Here is a 25,389-nt window from a genome sequence, read left to right as displayed (position 1 = left end):
CTTAGCTCATTTATATTTTAGTAACATTTTCAAAAATGCTTTTAATATATTACAAGTAGTCCTTGCTTAGCGAGTGAATAGATCTCAGTAGAGCTACTTACAATCCATTTTCGAAACAGCCCTCCATGGCCAGGTGATAGCATTTTGGAGGCTTGACAACTGGTTTGCAGTTGTGACCATTTGCCATGTCCTGTGGTCACATGGCTGCAATTTTCAGCATTTTTTTTTACCAGTTTCCAGCATTTTCTTACTGTTTCTGGCAAAAAAACATACTCATTGCAAATAATGGATTTCTTTTAACGACCATGGTGTCTTTTAATGACAGGCATAAAACTTTTGTAAAATCAGGCATGGTCAGACAGTGAACCATTTAACAATTGTCTCAACTTACCACCTTAATTCTGGACTCAGTTATGGTTGTAAGTTGAGGTTTGCCTACTGTACATCTCATTGCATTAAAATATGAAATGTTACATATAAACAGTACATGTGAAAACAGAGTACATCAATTAAACTTACCTATGGGGGGTCCTTGGTGCTCTCTGACCTTGCTTGCTTTTTTGCAGACATTTCATTACCCAAACTAGATATCAGTGCTAGTAAGGAGTGCAATTTTCTGTCAGCTTATTATAGAATATAATTCATAAAATGTTCTAGAATATAAACTGACAGCAAACTGCACTCTTTTCTAGCATTGATGATGTTATCTAGTTTGGGTAATGAAATGTCTGCAACAAAACAGCACCAAGCACCCCCCATTCCTGAGCTACAGATATTTGCCTTTATTGGTAAAAACTTACCTCTTACACGGAATTTAAATTTTTTAGATGGAAGACGGATTCCTGCATAAGTGTCTGCATGACTGTCATTCAACACCACTTGTAGAGTTAGTGTGTAGATTCCAAGGTCAACAATATTTTCTGTGTATAATCAGAAATGTTAAATTTAAGTTATCAAATATTATTCAACTGTAGGATATACTAAAAACCCTCCACCAAAACAAAACACCTTACCCATTTTTTTGAACCAGTAAGCCCATCTCACTCCATATTTACTGATGAGACAAATGAGTTCCTTATTTTTATCAGAAGCTTACAGAAAAACAGAGAAACATTATTATATTATAAATCAATCTGTTATTAATTCTAATGCATTTGGAAAAATTTTGGCGATACATGAACGCGCACACACACACACACACACACGTGTATGTAAGTACTGTGTTTTCCCGAAAAGACCTGGTCTTATATTTTTGGAGAGGCCTCCAAAATAAGCTCTAAGGCTTATTTTTGAGGAAACACGTTTTCAGGGTGATTAGCCCTTACCCCTGGTAAGCCCCAATTATGGGAGGAAGCTAACTGCTTCCATCATCTGTCAATCGGCTCGTCACAAGAGTCCATCACGACAGAAACCCAATATTTTTTACTGTTGCCTTTGTTATATTTGTGTTTTTTTTTAATTTGTGCTGATAAATAAATAAAGGGAGACTAGTATAGATCTATTTCAAGCTATTTAGCTCTCATCAGCTAGCCATACCCTTACTGGGATTTGAACCTGGGCTATATTGCATACTAGGCAGACATCTTAGCCATTAGACCACAGGCTCTTATCCGTTATCAGCGAAGCCAAGGTGAAAGGTATCTATTAGATTTTTACAACCCCTGGTAAGCCCCAATTATGGGAGGAAGCTAACTGCTTCCATCATCTGTCAATTGGCTCGTCACAAGAGTCCATCACCCTGGCTTCGCTGATAACGGATAAGAGCCTGTGGCCTAATGGCTAAGATGTCTGCCTAGTATGCAATATAGCCCAGGTATATCTAATATATATATATATATATATTAGATTTTTTACAACCCCTGGTAAGCCCCAATTATGGGAGGAAGCTAACTGCTTCCATCATCTGTCTATCGGCTCGTCACAAGAGTCCATCACGACAGAAACCCAATATTTTTACTGTTGCCTTTGCTATATTTGTGTTTTTTTTTAATTTGTGCTGATAAATAAATAAAATCCCTTTATTTATTTATCAGCACAAATTAAAAACACACACACACAGACACACACATATATATATATACGCATACATACATATACATACACACACACACACACATATATTTCTGCCTTTATTACTTTTATAAATAACTCAAGGCAGCAAACATAGCTAAACTGTTTCCTCCTCCTATTTTCCCCATAATAATAACCCTGTGAGTGAGGGACTGATCCAAAGTCACGTAGCTATGTATCTATGTATCTATGTGTGTATATGTATATGTGTATATATTAATACATTAAAATAATGTAGGAAAAATACAACTTGCATGCTTACAGTGCAAAACAACCTTAAGTTGCACAAGTAATTTATTTAATCCTCCATGACGTGGTCCTGGAAGTTTTTGGATAGACTCGCCTTTTTTATTCATTATTTCAATTTGCATAGGTCCTAAGGGGAAAAAACAGAGCAACCAACATGAAAAACAAATAAATTGAATCAGATTTTAAATTACTATCTGAAATAATAATCAATCCACGTATTTATAAGAAATAGGTTGAAATAAGCTATCTCTGAAATTAATACTAACCTATTGTAAATCCTGCACACTTAATGTCATCTGATGATAATTCATTTCCGTCAGGCCATGTTACTGACAGTCTATCAGGAAATCTAGTAAGAAAAGAAGTATTAAGAGTCACTTTGTCAAAATAGTTATCTATATAAATTGCACACATAAATAAACAAATCAAGTAAAACACTGATGAATTAAATTATCAAAACAATAAAAATGCACCTAATTACTTAGGCAATTTTCTTCTTTAAAATATTATAACAATATAGTAATTTATTTAGCCATTGCAGAATATAGCTGCAAGTTTAATTCAAATCAACTAAAGTAAGTTAATGATTGGATGAGAAGGCCCCGGGAAAATCTCAGGGTTAGAGAAAGACTAGGAAGTTGGGGGAAAAATCTATTAAGAGACAATGGTAAGTGTTCTGACCCCCCTTCTCTGTTCAGGAACAAAAGCCAAACAGACGTACAAAAGAATGTTTTAATAAGTCCAAGCTCTTGTTGGCTGCAAGCCCAAATAAACAAAGATAATAGCTCTGGCAGAAAGTCCTATAACTCATACAACACTGCAAACCGGCTTCTCTTATCAATCCACTTATCCAAGTTGGCTTCTCTCGGTTTGTGAATGCGCACGAGAACAAGAACGAGAAAGTTGACTTCTGCAACCAGGGCGTGGCACCAGCAGTCTCTTTTATCAGCAGGAGGGGATCTTGATCAGCATCAGCTGTTCGTAATCACCTCCTGTAGTTACTCCGTTGTTCTTTACGCCGAGTAGCCCTGTTCCTGCATGCATCCTGATACAACTCCCAAATGCTTTCCTGAACATTCCCTTTGATCCAATGCTCTGCCGCCACCTGGTGGCCAACCAGTCTCTCCTCGCCCTGCTCAGAGTCGACACCCCGTCCAGGGTCCTCCACCTCCTCCAAGGCCAACTCATAAGACCCCTCACTGTCAGAGTCTAGCGGCAGCTCCAACAGCTCCTGCCGGGCCACAACAGGTAAGTTACTTATGTTTTATTGTCAAATAATTCTAATAGACATCTTTGTATAGTCACAAGGAATTGAGACTGATTCAAAGTGTCTTTAGTTTTATATGCATAAATTAATTCTTAATATTAATCTATTACCAATTGTACAAATTATGTAATCTTAGCAAGAAGAATTTACCAAAATTCAAGAAATTGTCATGTAAAATATGCTTGCTTCAAGAAATAAAAACTGTACTACATGGGAGAAAAGATGTTCTCACTTCAAAAGTATTATTTCAGATATAATCAAACTATGCAGCTTAAGTCAATTAATTATTAATGAATCAATTTTTAACATAATGTTTAATTGGGTGAAAGGTTAATACTTTTATTTTGTTTACTTATTATTTCGAAATTGATAAAATAATTTATTAGCTATACAAACTTACCGAGCCATTTCCTCATCAATGTATTTTTCCAGTTCTGCTTCAGACACTGAACGATCAAGTTTGCTTATTGGAATAAACTTTATTTCATTGTATAATGCTTGAGGCTCCTGAAAATTAATATATTTATACGGAAATATAAAATTACCCGTATCTACATATATTTGTTTATTTTTCTCCTTAGGAAGACTTAGAAATTTGAATTTATTTAAAATAAAGTTATACATCCATATGTGTATATATATATGTATATGTATGTGTATGTGTATGTATATGTGTGTGTGTGTGTGTGTATGTATATATATCTATCTATATATATCTATATATATCTATATATATCTATATATCTATATATATATATAAATAAAATATGCCTATGTATATGTGTATATGTATGTATGTATACATATATGTATACACACATATATGTATGTATAACTTTATTTTACATATATGTCTGTATGTATGTTTATATGTGTGTATATATACATATATATATATGTGTGTATATATACATACATATGTATATTGTGTGTGTGTGTGTGTGTATATATATATATATATGTATATGTATGTATATGTATATGTATTCATTCCGTTGTGATTAAGAATCAAAGTATCAAAGAAGAATTTGATTAAGAATCAAAGTATCAAAGAAAGCTTAGTTTTTAAAATTATGGTTTTTAACGATTTGTAGTAAAAATTATATTCTAAGTCAATTTATTAATGTATTTTCTAATAAATATTTGCAGATTTAAAAAGTACATATTAACTGAAGAGACATTTTAAAGTACTGATTTTATCTCACAACTTGTTTATGATTATTATTTTTATATTGTCTCTTTAAGAATTGACTAAAATAATAAGCAATAAAAAAGCAAAATATTTCTGATGGTGAACACCAAGAACCATTTTGCTATTAAGTGACGTTTTTCTCACACAAGAATTAATCCGTTTTAAGAAGCTATTTGTTACCATAGCTTTGTACTACTTAAAGATCAGATAGTTTTGAGAAATTTTTTATTTTGTGAACATTTAATTTATAAACCCTCATCTTTATATTTTTTCAAGTTTCTTTTCATATGTATTGTTTTCTGGAAAGACTTTGGATCAAGACCTGGCACCAATCTTATTATAACTAATTAATTATTAGCTAATACTACTGAAATAAATCTTTCCTTGTTTACATTCTTCTACCTGCACTTTCTTCTGTACAGGTAGTTCTCAATGTTGATTGTAACTTAGCCCAGAATTAGGGTCATAAGTTGTTGCTGTCATAAGTTGAGGCCCAGTGGTGGGTTGTAGGCGTTACGCCCCGGTACGAGTGTACTGGAGCCTGCCAGGAGCACTGGGTACCGTTCCGGTGCTCAGGAGTGTCCATCCGCCCGCCTGAGCTCCTTACCTGTCCTTTAAAGCCTTCAGCGCTTCTGCGGACGTGCATAGCGCATACAGCCGCTGCGCGATGCTCTGCGGAGCAGCTGGAGTGTCGCGGAAGCTTGCAGAGGCGTCACTGGCAGGTACAATGCATGCGTGCACTGTGCGCGTCCATGTGAGTGACGCCAGGCCCGTTCCAACCATACCGGTTGGAACGGGATTCGGAACCCATCACTGTTGAGGCCCCTACATGACCAGCGCTCACATGACTATGAGATGCTGCTATGGTTGTATACACTAGCTGGATGTCAAATGCCTGAATTTTAGTCACATGACCACACAGATGTGCCACAATTGTAAATATGAGGACATTTGTAAAGGTACTTTTTTTTTAGTGCGGTACTAATCTTGAAAAATTATTAAATAAGGCAATTGGTAAGCAAATACTATCCGTAATTTTGACTTATTCTTTACTTGCACCATGCAACTCCATTTTGATTCTAATGTAATTCACTACAAAAAATTGTGGCATTTTAGAATTGGAGTAGATCAATGTTTGGTGAATAAGGCTATTGATTCATGGTGGCTAAGTCTTCATAACAGAGACATTCATTTCTTAATACAGTTGCTTGGAAATGGATAAATGGAAATCCATGGGAATAGAATGATGGATTATATAACCCAATTCAGTAGAGTTCTTATGTTACATTTTTTTCTATTCAGGCTTGAATCAACCATATAAATGGATTAATTTAAAACTTGAAACTATTTACTTACCAAAGCTATTTGAACATCTCCACCAGGAGCAAAGTCATCTCCATCATGATTTCCATATAGATAAAAATTTTGAATTCTGCCATGAAGTACTGGAGCTCTTCCAATTGATCTCACCTACCACATAAACAGCATTTATTTATTTTTTACATAAAGATTTAACTTAATCCTAAAATAAATTATATGTTCTTATAATTTGTAAAAAAATATCTAATATTTGTCATAAATTTAAATAATGAATAAAACGTTTCATCATTATACTTCTGTTTATTATAGCTTTTCAGAAATAATTTTTGACAAAACTATATTCTAATGCAGTTCATAAAGTCTCCTCTTGGGCACTGATACAAAGCAAGAGTTTGCTAGGGAGAATCTAGCTTCAATAATAGGGAGTTATAATTAATTCCTCTGTTATTCTTTTGTGATGGTTAGAAAGGTGATTGTTTCTAAAAAAAATCAATTTAAAATTATCTTAGAATTTTCTTTCTTTGTGAACAATTTTTAATTTTTTTTAAGTTTTCTGCACATATATGACTAAAACATGATCTGTTCTCCACACAAATCCTAAAATTAAATAAAAATAACTCAGTTAAATAAATGAAATGGAAACAAATGTTTTGGTTTTAGTACAGTTTTAATAATATTTTAATCTATGTAGTTTTAAAAAAATAGTTTAATTATTTTTTTTCCTTTTTTTATAACTTGTAAGCCTACCACAGTCACCTTGCAGGGGAGGTGTTCAGCATAAAAAATTAATAAACAAATACAATGAATAAAAATATTACCCTTAAATTGCTGAATATAGGGCCAACCTCCAGCAATTTTTTAAAAAGAAGTCTTCGAAGCCCCATTGACAATTTCAAAACTAAATATAGTAGAAATAGCTACATCTCAGTTGTCTTATATGCACTTGAAAGGATAGCTAATGGGAAACATGCTGGGGAACATGGTAGAAAGCCAGGCAAATATAAGCAGTGACCTCAATATCATGCCTTCAATAAACAGACGGTTTATACCCACTATTAAAGCTATTTTATGAATATATAAATCCTGTAATGGCAACAATTTTTTAAAAGCACCAATGACCTGCTCTCAAAAAACTTAGTGTCCACTAGCTGAAAAAGGAAGTTAAACCTCAAATATTATTTCCACGCATATAGCAAACGTTATCAATTTAAGAAATAATATAATTTATTTAATCAACAAAGAAAATATAATTTAATTAGATTATGTAGTATTTACACAGCCCATCAAATATACAATATGTAATCTTTTCAAAGCTAATTAACTTACCAGCTGCCCAACTTTATATATTTTTCCATCCCATTCAATTGCCTCATATGTAGCCCAAGGTTTCTGTTTTCCTTTATAAGCCTGATCAGTACGTGCAGCCATTTCTTTAAACTGAGTAAATTTGATTTGTTTATCATGTGTTTGGTGGCAATTGTTGAGCCATAATGCAAATTCTTTATCAATTTTCATTCTCTGTTCCTGTGGAAAGTTGTACATATATAAAAATATATATTACATGTATAATATTTTCAATTATTGAAAGATTATTGTTGAACAAAGCTTACTCTTCTTGGCATTATTCATTATTCATCATTCAGCTTAAATGTAATTGGTTAATAATTTATACCTTTCCCAAAGTATATCTTAAAAACTATACTTATAATTCTAATTCTAATCCTATTTTTGAAGATGCTCAGGACAATAAAGTTAAAGAGGAAGTTACATGTTCATTGTGTCTGATTAGGAATTTTGATTTACATTTTCTCGTATCCATACACGTAGACCTCGACATACGCTAATTTCTTTAGCGACTGTTCAGTTACGGCACTGAAAAAAGTGACTTATGTTTGTTTTTCACACTTGACTATTGCAGCACCCCCATGGTCACATGGTGCTTGGCAACTGACTTATATTTATGATGGTTGCAGCGTCCCAGGGACTCATGATCATCTTTTTCCAATCTTCTGACAAGCAAAGTCAATGGGAAGTCAGATTTATTTTACAACCATGATACTAACTCACTAACTGCAGCAATTAACTTAACAGGTGTGGCAAGAAAGGTCATAAAATGGGGCAAAATTCACTTAATAACTGTCTTGCGTAGAAATAGAAATTTGGGGTTCAATTGTGGTAGTGAGTCAAGGATGACCTGTACTTAGTATTCCAGGGTTCAAAAATCATTACAACCCTCTTTTTGTTACATTCAACTCTTTTATACATATTTATAAAACATCGCTGGATGAGCATTCATCACTCAATATTCTTGAGCAGTAGGTTTAATGTGATCCAATAATAATTTATCGCCTTAATTTTTTTTATGATGTGATATTCACACAAAGGCAGGAAATTAGATAAAGACAACTTTTTAAATTTCACAATGCCATTAATGAAACATCTTTTGAGTTTTGTGGCAAGAATAAAGATAAGTTGACGATGATGATGCCAAGAAGATAGCAGATTTTCAGCAATGCAATGAACGGGCGTTGTATATTATTGGTCTAACACTGAATGACCAACAATTAGTTCATATTCGTGGAGAAAATTCTGCTACAAGATGTTGGGAGAATTTGAAGAGGATTTATGTACGTGACACTGTAGATGCACGCATACATCTCACATGCAAACTGTTTAGGGCATGTCTTCTGAAACGTGGAGATATATTAGCTCATTTAACCTTTATGAAAGGGGTTTTTCAGGAGCTATATGAAAAAGAGCTATTTTTTTCTGAGCTACATCAAGTTTATATCATACCCTCCTCACTGGATAAGAGTTATGATGTTTTTGTGTCTTCTCTTGAAGTCCTAACCCGAAATGAACTAACATTGACTGACATTACTGCACGACTGTTGGAAGAGTCGAGAAGAAGGATGGAGAGGGAACAACTGAGAGAAAAACCACCACAAGATGAGGAGTCACCTTCTACTGCCTATACTGTTCGAAAATATTATTCTTGTGGGGCTAAGGGACAAATAGCTAGGTTCAGTAAAAAGGCAAAACATAATGCCAGAAGAGCTAGAAAAAATGCTAATGTCAACTTAGCTATGTCTACTTTGGCTATGTCTAGCAATGCACCAGTAAATCATGATTTGTGGGTTGTTGATAGTGGAGCATCACAGTGCATTGCTAGAGATAGAAAAAGGTTTGTAAAAATGACGAGCAAGGAACATGTATTTTTGGCAAATAGATGGAAGGTGAGGGCGTCTGGTGAAGGTAACACATATTGTTCATTCCTAAATGAGCAGTTACCAATGTTATATGTACCTAACCTGAAATTCAACTTACTATCGGTTAGTGCTCTGGTTAACATTCGCTATGTGGTAACCTTTGGGGGAGATATCTGTATTATTGAAAAGGAGGGTAACAGGCTTACTGCTACTTTAAAAAAACGGTTTGTATGTTATACCGGAGGGCCCGATGGCTAACACAGCTTATCATAATGTTAAACCCCATGATGAATGCATACATTTACTACATAGACACATGGGGCACATTAATTTCAAGATGTTGCAACAAACTGTTAAGTTGGCAGAAGGAGTAAAATTAAAACCATGCAGTAAATATTTAAACTGCAATGTTTGCAATCAGGAGAAAAGCAGAGTTACTCCTGCAAACAGACTGAATAGTTTTAAACAAAGGAACCTCTGGAGGTTGTTTTTGCTGATATAATAGGACCTAAGAAACCCAGTTTGGGAGATGCCTGTTATGTTTTGAGTATCATGGATCATTATTCCCGACATGATTTCTGTTACTTAACGAAAAACAAAACAGAAATGTTTCAGAATTTTTTTAATTGGTTGAGGTTTGCGGAGAGAAAGATGAAAGCCAAGGTTATTACTGTAGTTACTGATAATGGGACGGAGTTTACCAATTATAAATTCTAAACAATGTTAAGAACAGCTGGAATTGGGCACAAACATTCTGCTCCTTATAGGCCACAACATAACTCATTTGTAGAACGAAGGGGGCAAACATTACAGGCAATGGTTCGAACTATGATAGCTGATTCAGGTTTGCTGTAAACAATGTGGGGTGAAGCTATGATGTGTAGTAACCATATTTTAAATAATGTGGTGAATACAACAACCAGTGAAGTGCCATTCACTAGGTGGCATGGCAGAAAACCAGATTTAAGTTACCTACATACATTTGGAGCCCCAGCATGGGTGCATATACCATCACAAGTGTGATTGGAAGGGCAACAAAGAGATTGACAGTTATTTTTTGTAGAATATGAGGCTAATCACAGATCATTTAGGTTTTGGGAGAAAGGCACAGCTAAGATTTACTGTAGCACTAGTGCTAAGTTTATAGAACACGTGGGGTGGAATAAATTAGAAACAAATGATAATGTAATTATCGACACCCAAATAGTCCCTAACGATGAGGTAGAAAAAACAGTAATGAAAGAAATTAAGGAAGAAGTACAGTTACCAGAAGAACAAGAGGAGGTTATACAGAAGAGTCCACTGGTGAGTCCTGAAATACCTAGACGTTTAACTCGTGTAACTAGACCACCTGACGGGCATCAGGCATCTATAGCATGTCAAGCAAATAAGGTTCCTGCTAATTACCAAGAATTAACTCTATATCCAACTGAGGAACAGAAAGCTTGGAAAGATGCAATGGAAAAGGAATTGAAATCATTGCAAAGGTTAGAGGTGTATGAAAATGTAAAGTTACCACCAGGTAAACATGCCATTGGATATAAATGGATTTTGAAACTTAAAAATAGTGTAGATGGGACTGTAACCCATAAAGCCAGGTTAGTTGCACAAGGGTTTGCTCAGTCAGCCAATGACTATGATGAGGTTTTTGCGCCTAGTTTAAAGGATACAACGTTATGTGCAGCATTAGTATGGGCAACTAAGAATGAATATATAGTTAATCATTTAGATGTAGAGACAGCATATCTTCATGCACCATTGCAACATACTATATATTTACAGAAGCCTGCAGGATTTAAAACTGATAGTAAAACTGATTCCTGGAGGTTGAAAAAGAGTCTGTATGGCTTGAAGCAATCAGGATATGAATGGAATCAATGTATAGTTAAAGAGTTAACGAAGATAGGTTTCAAAGCTGGCATGGCTGATCCATGTTTGTTTAAGAAAGAAAGTAATGGTGTGATTTCATTGTTGCTATTGTTCATTGATGACATAGCATTAATCACTAAAACTTAGCAAGAAGCTACGAGTATTATAACACTGTTAAGGACAAAATTCAGTACAAAACATCTCGGTGAGATTAGGCAATATCTTGATTTACAAATAGATAAAACTAGGGGAGGATACAAAATCTCACAAACAGAGAAGATTAACCAGCTACTCAGAACGTTTAGGATGGAACTGTGTAAACCAGCTAAAACTCCAATGGATCAGGAATTTAGTCATGGTGATGTAAAAAGCCCTGTGTTTGATAAAGGTATTTATCAATCATTGATTGGTAGCTTATCGTATCTGAGTAATTGGTCAAGGCCCGACATAGCATATAGTGTAAATCAATTAGCCAGGTTTAATGCTGAACCTATTGAAAGGCACTGGCAAGCTGCTAAGAGGATATTAAGATATCTTAAGCAAACAATGCATTATGCATTGTATTTAGAATCTAGAGATGATCTGAGCTTGACTGCATATGCTGATGCAAGTTTTGCTATGGATGTGTCTACACGGAAATCAACATCAGGGTTTGTTGTATTCCTGGGAAAGGCACTAATTGGATGGTGGTCTATTAGACAAAAACATTTGAGTCTATCGACTATGGAGGCTGAATTCTCATGTCTGTCATTATGATGTACAGATTTGATTTGTTATAAACAGCTTCTACTTGATATGGGGATTGACATACGAGAGCCTATTGTTGTTTATAAAGACAATCAAGCAGCAATTCAGATAGCATCTAATCTTGCTGTAAAAACTAGGTCAAAACACACTGATATAAGGTATCTGAACGTAAGGCAAAGTGTGAATAGTAAATTAGTCTCACTGGAGTATTGTATGTCTGAAGATAACATTGCAGATCATTTTACTAAGGCCCAACGTAATATAAAGCATAAACATTGTTGTGAGGAATACAGATTAAGATTGTAAGATTTATATATTGTCCTACCCAAAGGGGAGAATGTTAGGAATATAATCTAATGGTTGGGTTGGCATATATAAATCATGTAACAATGCTGTACCTGTTTCTTTAAATCATACTGTAATTGTGATTGGTTGCTGTTTGCTCAATCGGCCATAAGAGGGAGCCAGAATGACTGTTAGCTCTCTGTTCGTTAGATGCTGGGCTGAGCTGAGTTTTGCAACTGTTAGCAAACTTTGTGTACCAGACTGTTTATATGATACTGGACTATGGTATTTGGATTATCCCTTAACTGAAAGACATTGATGACTGACTGTCTTATCGGCTTATGACTTGGACTGTTTGATGGAGTCTGATACCTCTATTTCCTTGAAAGTAAAAGCCTATTTAAACTGCAGTGTCTCTGTATGCTGGTTTGTGTGTTCTCCAACACAACTCTCACAACGCTTCTCTGAATGCACTCGCTCTCCCAATGCGGGGCTTACCAAACACAAACCACAATAAAAATTACTCTTAATTATTTTCTAAAGGCATGTAAACAGTATTCGCAAACAAATAAATTCAATATTACCTGTCCATTAACAATTCTTGTAAAAAGTGTATTTTTATCTTTTAACTTTGATTCCAACTCCACAAAAGTCAGTTTGTTTGTGGTGACTTCAAAGTTGCCATTTGTAAATAATACACCAGATATTCGGTTGTAACATTCAAATGGAACAGTCCCTCTCTTTTTGGGTAAAGTACACCATTCAAAACTTGGGAGGAAAAGACAATATTTAGAAACATAGAAATAAAAAATATCTACGTATACCAGTATGTATAAACTTTAGAACAAATTCAGTCTTACCCTGCTATAGTTGTATATGGAATTAATCTTCCATTCCAAAAACATTTAAAAATAGCTTCTTCCCCTCTGGTTCTTTTTTCTATTATATAACAATCCTCTTCTTCATCTTCATCTTCATCATCATCTTTCAATGTTAAATTTAAAAGTTATTTTCATATCACTGTATGTAGAAATGCAAAATAGAATACTTTTCCAAATTATGGAAAAGAAGTGCAAACCAGATACCTACTTAATTTTTTTCTTTAAAAATTGCTAATGAAATTAATTTCTAATGCAATCAAATTAGAAGTTTATGTATAAGGAGAGCATTATATAACTGTGCTTGGTTCCTATAATTAAACTGTATATTAGCCAAAATTTTACTTGAAAAAGTTGGGTAATGTTGCTTTAGAGCAGTGGTTCTCAACCTTCATAATGCCGCGACCCTTTAATACAGTTCCTCATGTTGTGGTGACCCCCCAACCATGAAATTATTTTTGTTGCTACTCTATAACTGTAATTTTACTACTGTTATGAATCGTAATGTAAATATCTGATATACAGGATGTATTTCTATTGTTATAAACTGAACATAATTAAAGCATAGTGATTAATCACAAAAACAATATGTAATTATATATTGTGAAATATTTATTTCTAATTACAAATAAATAAAGTTTTGTCTGGGAAGTTTAAGAACAGGCTCCCAGCTCTAAGTGGTAAGAATGCCTTTCTTTTAAAAAGAAAGAAAAGAAAGAAAAAACAAAACAGCCACCAATTCTTCCTTTCTTTCTCTCTCTGTGGCTCTTTGTCTCTCTCCTCCCTCCCCCATCTGTCTCTCTGTGTGTCTGTCTCTCCGCTCCCTTCCTCTCTGTAATTCTCCCTGTATCTCTGCCTTTCTCGTGTCTCCCCATCTGTCTTTGTGTCTCTTGTCTTCCCCCTCCCTTCCTCTCTCTCTCTCTCTCTCTGTCTCTCCCCTCCCTTCCTCTCTTTCTGTAATTCTCTCTGTATCTCTGTCTCTCTCCTCCCTCCCACATTTGTCTCTCTGTGTCTCTGTCTCTCCCCTCCCTTCCCCTCTCTCTGTGCCTCTCTCACAGACATGTCTGTCTGTCTCTCTCACTCACATACACACACACTGTGGTCACCTCGCCTCCTGGTCTTCGGCTGTTGCACAAGCCCATGTGGCGTGTGCTGCCCTCTTCTCTCTTGACAGTTGCCTCGTTTCCAATGGAGGGGGTTGGGAATGCATGCATTTTCCTACCTCTGCATGGATTTCCCACCCCCTATTGGTCCCGTTGTTGCTGGAGCTGCTTTTGCTGAATCTGGTGCGGCAGCGGGACTCTTACCATGAGAACTTTGCTGGCAGCCACTTCTTGCCATCGCCCCCACACCGGATTCAGCAAAAGTGGCTCTAGCAGCAACAGGACATGCTTGGGGAAGGGAGAGCTGGAACTAACTGCCTGGGGTTGTGTTTCTGCCGCTATGAAAATTTCTGTTTTCCAGCTGCAGGAGGGAAGGAAAGAAGCCAGACTTTGGAAAGAACCTCCCTCCCCCTCCAGAGAGCCCATGCCAAAAGACAGGAGGGGACGGGCTGGTTTGAATGCGGGTGAGTGTGTGGTTTGGGGCCAGCACCTCCTTCGCTCATTCGGGAAGGCAGAGAAAGAAAGGAGGCTTGTGAAAAGGAACCCTTGCTACCAAGGACGAAGGGGAGCACCTTCACCCTCGACTATTGCATGCCTCCTTTCTCCACCCACTGGAACTAGCAAAGAAGGTGGGCCACTAAACCGCCCACGCTCTCTCTCACATTCAAATCAGAGAAGAGGGAGCAACCCACCCCCGGTCTCTCTGTCTCACTCACTCACTTAATCACTCACTCTTAAAAGTACCTGGCAGTACCCTTGGAGGGCTTCGGACAGCTTTGGAGAGCTTCAGAGGGCAGTTTTTGCAGAAGCCCAGGCAAGTGAGAACAAGTTCACGCCATTACAAAGTCTCCGAGGCTGTAATTGTATGGGGCGTGCGCATGCACCTATGTTTTCCATGGGGTGGAGCCGTGGTGACCCTCTGAATGGCTGGCAATGACTCCGGACCCCATCTGCAGGGGATTTCGAGGAACGCGAGGGGGAGTCTAAAGTTCCAATGGTCTTAGCGATCCCTGTGAAAAGGTCATTCGAACCCCAAAGAGGTCACGACCCACAGGTTGAGAACCGCTGCTTTAGAGGCCAATGTATTATCAAGCATGTACTGTATATCCACCAATAGTTGTGGCTGCTAAAAACTGCCAGCCTTGCAAGGTCAAGACAAGAAGCACAACCAGAAGAACTAAGTTTACTTTATTATAAAGTTACATGAATAGAATCTTGGTAGACTGAAATTATTTCTCTCCTTGTTTCTTTTTCAGTCTCTGAGGAATGTGAAGAATTTCTTCTGAAATGCTGTGCATGCACCTGTGGACTGAACTGCTTTATCAGACCATTACCCTGGCTGTGAGTCTGCCTCCTCATTCTCACATGCCATCACCCTTACTATCACTGGAGTCTTTTTTCTTATTTTTCATTAAAATTGCAATCTTTCTGTCCAAGAGATCTCTCTAACAAGTTTGTTACTATCATCAAATGCTTTCTTGATAGACATTTCTCCCCATCAACGCCCATTCCTTGTCTGGATTCTTAGACTGAAGGTATATTCAGAAGTGAAGGTCTATTTAGATGAGAGAAAAATATCTAGACCTAAACTGAGAATGGGTGAGCTAGCAGATGAATCATAATCAGTTCTACAAAATTGGTTTGAAATGTAGCTTATTAATTAATGGAAAGTTACAAAAAAACCTTCACATAAAAACAATCCTATTTCTCCAACTCCCTATGTATTTATTAATTAAATTTATTTACCACTCATCTTGCTGTCATGCAACTTTGGGAAGCTTAAAATTTGACAAAACAATTGAAACTAACTTTAATTGATTAAATTATTAAAATAATAAGACAATTAATACATTTAAATGCATTAAACAAAATAGCTAAGATAGTGGCAGATATGCAATAGAGTGGAGGTTACTGGATCATAGAAGTAAGGATGGCACAATATATATATTTAATATAGATCCAATATATGAAGAATTGGTATTCGAAAACCTAGTTGCCCTTCAATACAGGCATTTTACAATGCCCTCTAATGCTACTGTGTTTTCCCGAAAATAAGACAGGGTCTTATTTTCTTTTGACACCCAAAATAAGCACTTGGTCTTATTTTCGGAAAGGTCTTATTATTTTTGAGGTGTAGGAGATGGCGAACATGGTCACCTCATGGCTACTGCCGTGTTGCAATATTTTTGGGGAGGGCTTATTTTAGCGTGTGCGTTCAAAAACACGATTGGGCTTATTATCTGGAAAGGGCTTATTTTGAGGAAAATAGGGTAGGTAGTACAATATTTAAAATCATGGGAATATGATCAAATTTATCATATTAGTATGTGAATGATAAATAGCCTTTATCCCAAACAATTACTCACTTGAAGAAGAGATAGGATAGGTTTCTTTGTCATATAAGAAAGGATGGTAACGTATAATTCCTTCCACTATTCCATCTCCTTCAACACGAGCCTTGAACTCAAAGCTATCTGCTGCTGTATTTATATATAAACTCTGCATATCATCCTTGATTTCTCTAAGATTCACAATCTGAGGTGTCTTCCCCTTTTCAAATAGTGAAATCTAAACAGACAATGAGTGTTAGTTTGTCTATGAATTTCTTGACAAAAGGTATCATGAATAATAAAAAGCAAGGAATATTAAATTAAATGCTTTCATTTATTCTTTAAAACTTGAATTTTATTACCAATATTTGAAAGAACTCTTAGATAAATCATATAACTATGACATGTTATTAATGAACTGGATACAAAAAAGGCACTTTTTAAATCACGAGAGTACTACAGGTAGTGCTCAACTTATAACCACAATTGGGACTGTAACTTCTTTTAAGTGATTCGGCCATTAAGAGAGTAGCGCCCAATTTTATTGTTTTTGGCCAGTTGTTAAGGCAATCCAGGTTTTCCATTTACTTTGCTTGCTGGAAGCCCCTTGGAAAATATTATAAATAGTGATTACATGACCCCAAGACACTGCAACTGTTTTAAATACCTGCTAGTTGCCACTTTTTTCAGTGCCATAACTTTGAATGGTCATTAAATAAATGGTCATAAATCAAAAATTTTATATACAATGTCTTCTAACTCTCTTTTCTATCATGACCAGTAAAACATAATTCATACTTTTTAAACTGCATGTATATGGCATCCATTAACCAAAATTCTCAGACCTGGTTACAATAAAAAGAAAATATATTCTAAACATTAATTATCCTAATAGGATTCTAAATCAATAGAGAAATTTTGGAGGGATATGTTGGTGGCTAGACTATGGAGGAAGAGGATGAAAATGCTCCATTCATCGCTTATACTGCTTAAGGTTATATAGAACAAGTAAAACAAGTATGTTCTTTGATTTACTTCCAATAGCGAGAGATCCTACCTCAATAACCATATTATTGGAAACCATTTCTTCATTCATTTGCAAATTAGTCATGTTTCCATTTGGTCCATGGATATAGTAATGATATATGTGTCTGTAATCATAAAATTCATTAATCAAACTATAAAATAAATAAGCGCTGCAGGATTTTTTAATAGACCACTAAATACTTTAAAGATATAAAAAGAATACAACCAGAAGCCAGAAAGATTATATATAAATTCAAGTTGCCTGGCCATTAATAAAAGTATTCCCACTCCGTAACATTTCAGCTAAAAGCAAAACAACAAAAATAGAATAAAACAAAAACCTTTAGTTTATTATTTAATATTATAAATACTATATCAGTGCTGGCAAACCAGAGTATGTGTGCATTCACGCTCCACAAACTGGAAGGGGAGATAACCAGCACACATGTGCGTGCCGGGAAGCTATGCTTCTGATTTCTGGCATATGCATGCGCACCGGCCACCAGGTCTTCCGGTTTATGCTGTGCATACATGTGCGATAATCAGCTGATTTTTGCACACGTCTGCTCCCCAGAAACCGGAAGACCAAAAGTCCAGTGCGCACATACACACCGGTGCGCTGCTCCTCCAGTTTCCAATGTTCCCATGTGCACAAAAACCAGCTGACCAGAATGTGCCCTGGAAGAGCAAGGAGCGACAGTTTGCGTGACCGGAGAGATGGCTTTGTGTGCCAATTCCGGCACGCATGGCATAGGTTCATCATCATGCTACTATATAATGCAGTTTCTATGTTTAGAAGTACAGGAGAAAAAGTTCTAAGTATGATAAGATATTAGAATCATCAATCAATTTACTTGAAAGTTTAAACACGTAAGATACTTACTTTAACTCTCTTATACAATGGTGAAAATTATTTTTCAGGTATCGTACATGCTTAGGCTGCATTCCAGTAATGACAACAGCAGTAAAACTGTCTTTCTCTTTCTCTTCCAAAATAAGTTTGTGCAGAAATCGCTCATCAACATTAACAATGTGGGAAGAATCAGATGGCTATTCGATTTTTTTTAAAAAACAACAACATTAAATTAGACAAGGAATGGTACTGATTAGCTTTCACTCATTTTGAAATCAAGAAAATGAAAGTTATGAGAATGCACATTTTAAGTTTCAGCAAGCAGAATTCACATTTTACATTTCAAGATTGGCAATTCGTCTAGAGGCTTTATCTATGCAGTTGGCACATTAGGTTACAGTGGATTTTAGCTCAGCTCAGCAGTTAATAAAAGTTGAATTAGGTCACACTCTGTATATGCTATAATCCTACAGGGATCCTTTCAGTAAAATACTTTGGTTTCCTAAATCCTAGCAGGTTGTAAATGTGAAAGGATTGTTTCAAAGGTGGCATTAATCCAATGATTAAAATACTATCTTACCTTTCTATTTCTTATATAGGTTCTGTATACAGGTTCTTTGTTTTTTTCTTTCTGTTCAAAATCTTCTTTTGAAAGGACAAGTTCATGAACATCTTGAGAATTTGCAGGTTTGCTTATCATCTAATAATAATTATATTTTTTTAAAAAAAAATGAAGTTATGTTGCAAGCAATTCTAGCAGTCAACACTATGATACAGGAAATTTATATCACCAAAACTGCACTGGATGAAGATTATGTACTTTCTCAAATATAACATTCAATGGAAAATAAACCTGGCTTCATAATTCTATGAAATATAAAAACATAGCAAGGGAAAGATTTATTACCCCATAACAGCAATGCAGTTCTCACACAACAAAGAACAACAAAGATGATTAGGGGACTGGAGGCTAAAACATATGAAGAACGATTGCAAGAACTGGGTATGTCTAGTTTAATGAAAAGAAGGACTAGGGGAGACATGATAGCAGTTTTCCGGGAGGGAGTCAAACTATTCTCCAAAGCACCTGAGGGCAGAACAAGAAGCAATGGGTGGAAACTAATCAAGGAGAGAAGCAACTTGGAACTGAGGAGAAATTTCCTGACAGTTACAACAATTAATCAGTGGAACAGCTTGCCTCCAGAAGTTGTGAATGCCCCAATACTGGAAGTCTTTAAGAAGCTGTTGGATAGCCATTTGTCTGAAATGGTATAGGGCCGGGATGGTGAACCTATGGCACACGTGCCACAAGTGGCACATGGAGCCATTTGTCAGGACACGTGAGGCGTTGCCCTGTCAGCTGGCCAGCGTGGATGTTTTATAGGAGCTTGGGGAGGGCGAAAACAGCCTCCCCCCGAGGTCCTGCGGAGGCTTCAGGAGCTTTCCTGAAGCCTCCGTAGCGTAAATAATGGCCCTACGAGCAAACTGGGAGTTTGGGAACAGACTTCCGGTTTGCTCATAGGGCCAGTTTAAGCCCTCTGGAGCCTTCAGGGGCCTTACGGAGGCTTCCCTGAAGGCTCTGGAGGACAAAAAAACGACCCAATGGACCAACCGGAAGTAACTTCCGGTTTGCTCGTAGGGTCATTTTTGTCCTCCAGAGCCTTCAGGGAAGCCGTCCCTGAAGCTTTCGGAGGGCTTCCGGGGGTAGGCAGAGGAGGCTGTTTTTGTCCTCCCCAGGCTCCTATAAAGCCTATGGAGCCTGCTGAAAGTGAAAAAAGCATGCAAAAAATGTGTGTGTGTGTGTGTGTGTGTGTGTTTGCGCCTGTCATGCACGCATGCGCACGGGGGTGGGTGGGTGGTTTCATGCATTGCATTATGGGTGCATGCATTGCATTATGGGTGTGGTACGCCTGCGCACGCACGTCCCCCCGCTTATGGCACATGAACCAAAAAAGGTTAGCCATCGTTGGTATAGGGTTTCCTGCAGGGGGTTGGACTAGAAGACCTCCAAGGTCCCTTCCAACTCTGCCATTGTATTGTATTGTAAATACTGCAGAGATGTTATTTCAATACTGTAACTTGACACTGAAATCTTTACCACCCCAAACACAGCCTGGCAAACTTTGTCTTCTACCACAAACAATTGGCCCATTCTCCATACATTCACAATCTTCTTAGAAGAAGCAGGATCCTGATCAGCCTACTATTAATCCAGATCAATTAAGCAATATTAGACTATACTTACTCTAACAGACTGTCCAACAAAAAATGCAGCTTGTTTACCACCAACCCCAAAATACGATATATCACTGTTTAAGCTGCGAGGTATTGGTTGAGGAATTACATATCCTGAATGATCACTGATACAAAAAATGAATACAAGAAAAAAAAATAGAAACTGTTAAATGTATAGATATTAAATGAAATTAAAACAATAATCAATAACAATGCTTTGGAGTGATAAAAATAGTTATATATAAATTTTGTGAAATATCCTTTGATATCTACATTATAAAATGCATATACCATATATTTATAGAAATGTTCAGGAACATTGCAGTACTTTATGGAAACTACAAATTGAGAAATACATTTCTTTTTTCTCCTAAGGATATACTCTGTTAATAGGCTCTGTCCAAATTTGACAAAGGATACGGTTGATGATGTCACAACATAATTGGAGTGAGCTCACAATTTTAGACTTTGTGTTCTGGTACAGTTTATTGGCAAAATGGGTGCTTTAACATATTCATTTTGTCCCATAACCTCTCATAGGAAAAAGTAACCAAATCTGATTTTGTTAGGGATAAAATTTACCGTATTTTTCAGAGTATGAGACACACCTTTTTCCCTCAAAAAAGAAGCTGAAAATCTGGGTGTGTATACATTGCTTATACATTGAATACAGCATTTTTTGCCTCCTGAAACCCCGCCCCCTTCACCAAAATGGCCATGTATAGCCTTTAGGAGCTTTGCAGAATGCTCCTGGGGGCTGGGGAGGGCAGAAATGAACAAAAAATGGGCTGTTTTTTGCTCAATTTCGCCCCTTCCCCAGCCCACAGGAGCACTCTACAAGCCTCCTAAAGGCTACTCATGCCTTTTTTTGGGGAAAAAAAAACAGGCCCATTTTCGTGAAAAACGGCCTCTTTTTAGAAGGGGTGCAAAGTGCAAAACCTTTTTTAAAAAAAATAAACCCCACCTCTTCAAAACGTTGGTGCGTCTTATACTCCAGTGCGTCTTATACTCTGAAAAATATGGTAAACCACACATTTGCCCCTCAAAACTCTTCAACCCTTTCCCTGAAAAAAATTTGGGCAAAAATGTTGCTCCTTCTCATTGGTGGAGCCCTATGGATCATCAATAGAGTGCCAGTGAACCATATGCACCTTGCATGTACTAATTGTCCATCTATGACCTACAGCATTACACAGGAATGAAACAACGATGAGTATGAAAGTATCCCTGTATTGGCAAGTTAGGAGATGCACAGAAATCAAACTGCAAATTGATTAAAAGTATAAGATAAACTCTGAAATTTTAAAATGTATTTGAACTTTCATTTGGATTTCTGAGCATGTAGAAATAACAGACGAGCTAGATCAGAGAAAATACTAGGCTTTGTTGCGTTATGTTATGTAGGAGAAGGAGTGGCAGAACCAGAGTTAAAAGAGGAATCAACCTGGAATCCCAACTTCCTCACTTGAATTCTGTAGACCCTTATCCAATTCCTAGCAGGTGCTAACCATTACCTGAGAAGATACCTGCGCATAGCTGTGTAGCAATAAATCAGTTTAATTGGATTGTGTGTACCTGGTTATTTGCATCTGACTTTCTGAGACCGTACTTGAACTAAAAATTAAGCTAATGCACAATTAGCTAGGGATATGTTTCATGGATATTTATTTTTTATTGTATTTATTAAATTTGTTTGCTGCTCATCTCACCACAAGGTGAAGCTCATTATGTTAAAAAGAATAAAACAATATGAAAAAAATGAATATAATAAAAATAAAACACTATAAAATACAAGTTATTTACTATAACTAAAAGATGGGGAAGGATTTTGTTATGCCTCAATATAATATTTAGATACTGCATCAATGGATATATTTACAATGTGCATTGACTCATATATAACATTACATTCATTTTCACTTACAATAATAGTCTAGCAGATTGGGATAATGAACATTTCTTTTTTATTATCCCAAAGTGCTAGACTGATTCAATGCATATATTTAATACTTAAACATAAATTGAGATTAGAATGTTCTAACCTTTCTATATTGCCTTGTTGTATAAACTTTGACAATCGATACACAGCCCAGTTGTTTAGTTGTTTAGAAGTCATACCTCTTCCATTATCAATCACAGCAACAGCTGGTTTTCCTTGGCTATCATCAAATAACTGTTACAGAAAAAAGCAGCAGGATATGAAAATACAAGAATAAAATTTGTCTATAAAATATTTTAAAAATTATTTGACATCTTACCAGTTTTAACTGTATGCACCGAATTCCAGAATTTTGAGAAGTAGCTGATAAGGAGTTATCAATCAATTCTGCAAGTGCATATGCTAAATAAAAAGAAATTTTTCTAAGAATTATCATTATGAAAACAAATTAATGCAATGCAAATTACAATGCAAATGTTTACTCTGCTTCCAAAAGAAACCACATTGACAGGTATATTAGAAATCTATGCTTTTATAATTGAAATCCAATAGTGTATGTAGTATACATATCCTCTCTCTCTCATAGCTATGTATATATGCATGTTTACATCGTAGGGATGTGCAAGGCTTATGACCCGATTCTAAAAATATAATTCAGGGAAAATGAAAAATAATCTCAAGAAAAAATATAATTTATTTTAAAAGTTATAGACAAATGCCAAGTTCATGCTTATAGACCACCTTTTTGGAATTAAATTACAAACATTGCACATGCTGCATTTTAGTATTGTTGCAGTGTATTAGAACACTGGAACTTATGAGTTAGAAAATACTCAAATATTTACAATCCCTTTGGGGGCTCTTTTCATTTTGGCAAATCATTATATTAGTCAACACGATCTGACAAAAATAGTAGTATATTTACATCCTTAGTTCAATATGTTCCAGGAATAATTTCTTCTTCAGTTTTCATTTCATATCATTACTGCTGGGAGTAATGATACAAAAATGACTGAGAAAAGCAAAAAAAAAAATGTATTTCATTCAGCACACAACTAAATAACAGAAGTCTTATTTACAAACTTGTCATGCTCCCTTCTTGTCTACTGTTCTAAACAAATGGTCTGAAATAAAATAATTTATTTAGTATTAGACACACAAAAAATGTGAAATGACAACTCCTAGTTCTTTCGCTGCTCTTGGCTTTCCTATGCATTGAGTTCTTCCCAAGAACCTAGGATGCCATAATGTGTCGACTTGGAAGATCTGCAGATCCAATTGACAGATGGAATTTTTGTCAATGTCCAAGATGGCGATCATGGGGGCCAGTTTATGATACAATCTTTCAATTCTGATTTTCAGATCTTGACATTCAAAGTAGTTTCTAACATTAACTATTTTTAGTACAATCTCAAGTATTGCCCAAGAAAGATCTGGCACTTATTATGAAGGATGTAAATAAGTCATGTGCAAGGATTAAAATAGCATCCATTGAACAGACCAATTATCTTGCCTACAGTACAGCAATGGTAGCTACAGAAAAATTGGATATCAAAATTAGAAAATTAAAAGCAAAATTATATTCAATCCTAAAGTGAATGATAAGACTGGAGACCAAAATAAATAAAGATCAGAATGTTATCTGAAGAACAAGGAAGAGCAAACACTAAAGAATGTTAAGAATCAGGACAAGTCTAATTAAAAATGTTGGCTTGGTACAAAAAAGCTTTGGAAATAATAAAGAAATAAATAATAACTAGGAAAAGTAACACAATAAGGCAACCAGACCACAGGAAATTTTACCAAAGTATAAATAGGAATGGGAATTCTAAAAATGGAAAATCGAACAAAAAGGAAACAACTCAGTTTGGAAAAAAATATAATAAAAATGTTAGGCAGATAAAAGAATTTGAAGATGAATTTAATAAAAGTCAAATGGAAGATCTACTATATCTTACGGTGTTTCTTAAGAATTGGATTTCATTCTATAAATTTCTTTGTTTGGAAAAGAGTAGGGGATTGGCAAGATTGATGTCAGCCGTCCCAGATAAATCGACAGGAAACAAGACTAGATAAACTGATTTTATTTTTTTTGCAAGACTTTATTACCAGAATCTTGTATATCTGAAGGCACAAACTTTTCATTGCCACTTTTAAGTACTTGGTCCATTAGGGCAGTTTCTTCATAAGTTTCTTTCTCTGATTGCTAAGCCAATGGGGGGCTCCTGCCTCTCTTGTCTGATTGTTTCCTAGGCAGCATCTCCTCCCCTCTTTCCCCAAGTTAATTCACACATTCCATTATACTTATGGTACATGTTCATTGGGGTCCCCTTAAAGACTAAAAGAGGCAACAAATGCTACTGTATATTTTACTCCACAAAAAGCCTATTTTAAGTCTTCTGCCAAACTGACCAATGACAGCAATTTTGACTTATTTATTGTGCAACAGATCATAGGAATTCAAGCCAGAATTAGTGCAAAAGCTTTGAAAATTTTCCCCATCCCAAACTCATAATTCCTTGATTGAAAATTGATAACGAATGAACTAGAAGTGAAACAAACCTGAAATAAAACTGAATTTTAAAAAACACAAACTGCAGGCATGTCAAGATTACTAACCCAGTTGATAAGGATGATCTAGCAAGAGAGCTTAACTATAATGAGAATAGAAAGAAAGAAATCTGCTTTCTCATGGAAAAAGAAAACAGAAAGCTTCCATTCATTCTGCCATTTTCAAGGATAATATTTAAAACAACAGCACTTGATTAAAAAATAAAAACACAATGCATTGACTTCCACATATCATCATTCTCTTTA

The 25,389-nt window shown here is 35.8% G+C and overlaps 1 protein-coding gene across 2 annotated transcripts in view; it reads right to left on the bottom strand.

The window, feature by feature from the left end:
• Positions 1-25,389, bottom strand: part of SMCHD1 (structural maintenance of chromosomes flexible hinge domain containing 1) — a 101,665-nt gene that overhangs the window by 57,801 nt on the left and 18,475 nt on the right. For both annotated transcript variants that reach the window (XR_015695663.1, XM_087707213.1), the window contains exons 4-19: positions 22,892-22,974; positions 22,676-22,806; positions 20,644-20,758; positions 18,979-19,098; positions 18,429-18,595; positions 17,577-17,670; positions 16,556-16,757; positions 13,069-13,192; positions 12,793-12,976; positions 7,425-7,622; positions 6,135-6,248; positions 3,987-4,093; positions 2,586-2,668; positions 2,333-2,446; positions 1,014-1,091; positions 801-920 (exon numbers count right to left, since the gene is read on the bottom strand). Coding sequence is in view for 1 of the 2 variants with exons in the window: in XM_087707213.1 (XP_087563339.1) it covers positions 801-920; positions 1,014-1,091; positions 2,333-2,446; positions 2,586-2,668; positions 3,987-4,093; positions 6,135-6,248; positions 7,425-7,622; positions 12,793-12,976; positions 13,069-13,192; positions 16,556-16,757; positions 17,577-17,670; positions 18,429-18,595; positions 18,979-19,098; positions 20,644-20,758; positions 22,676-22,806; positions 22,892-22,974 (2,034 nt within the window). In the remaining variant the exon portion in view is untranslated. The remainder of the gene's footprint in view (positions 1-800; positions 921-1,013; positions 1,092-2,332; positions 2,447-2,585; positions 2,669-3,986; positions 4,094-6,134; positions 6,249-7,424; positions 7,623-12,792; positions 12,977-13,068; positions 13,193-16,555; positions 16,758-17,576; positions 17,671-18,428; positions 18,596-18,978; positions 19,099-20,643; positions 20,759-22,675; positions 22,807-22,891; positions 22,975-25,389) is intronic.

Source organism: Thamnophis sirtalis, unplaced genomic scaffold (genome assembly GCF_051295495.1).
Source record: "Thamnophis sirtalis isolate CommonGarterSnake01/CBP01778 unplaced genomic scaffold, rThaSir2_p1.2 scaffold_2, whole genome shotgun sequence".
NCBI classification, from domain to species: domain Eukaryota; kingdom Metazoa; phylum Chordata; class Lepidosauria; order Squamata; family Natricidae; genus Thamnophis; species Thamnophis sirtalis.
This window is presented reverse-complemented; position numbering and strand designations above follow the sequence as displayed.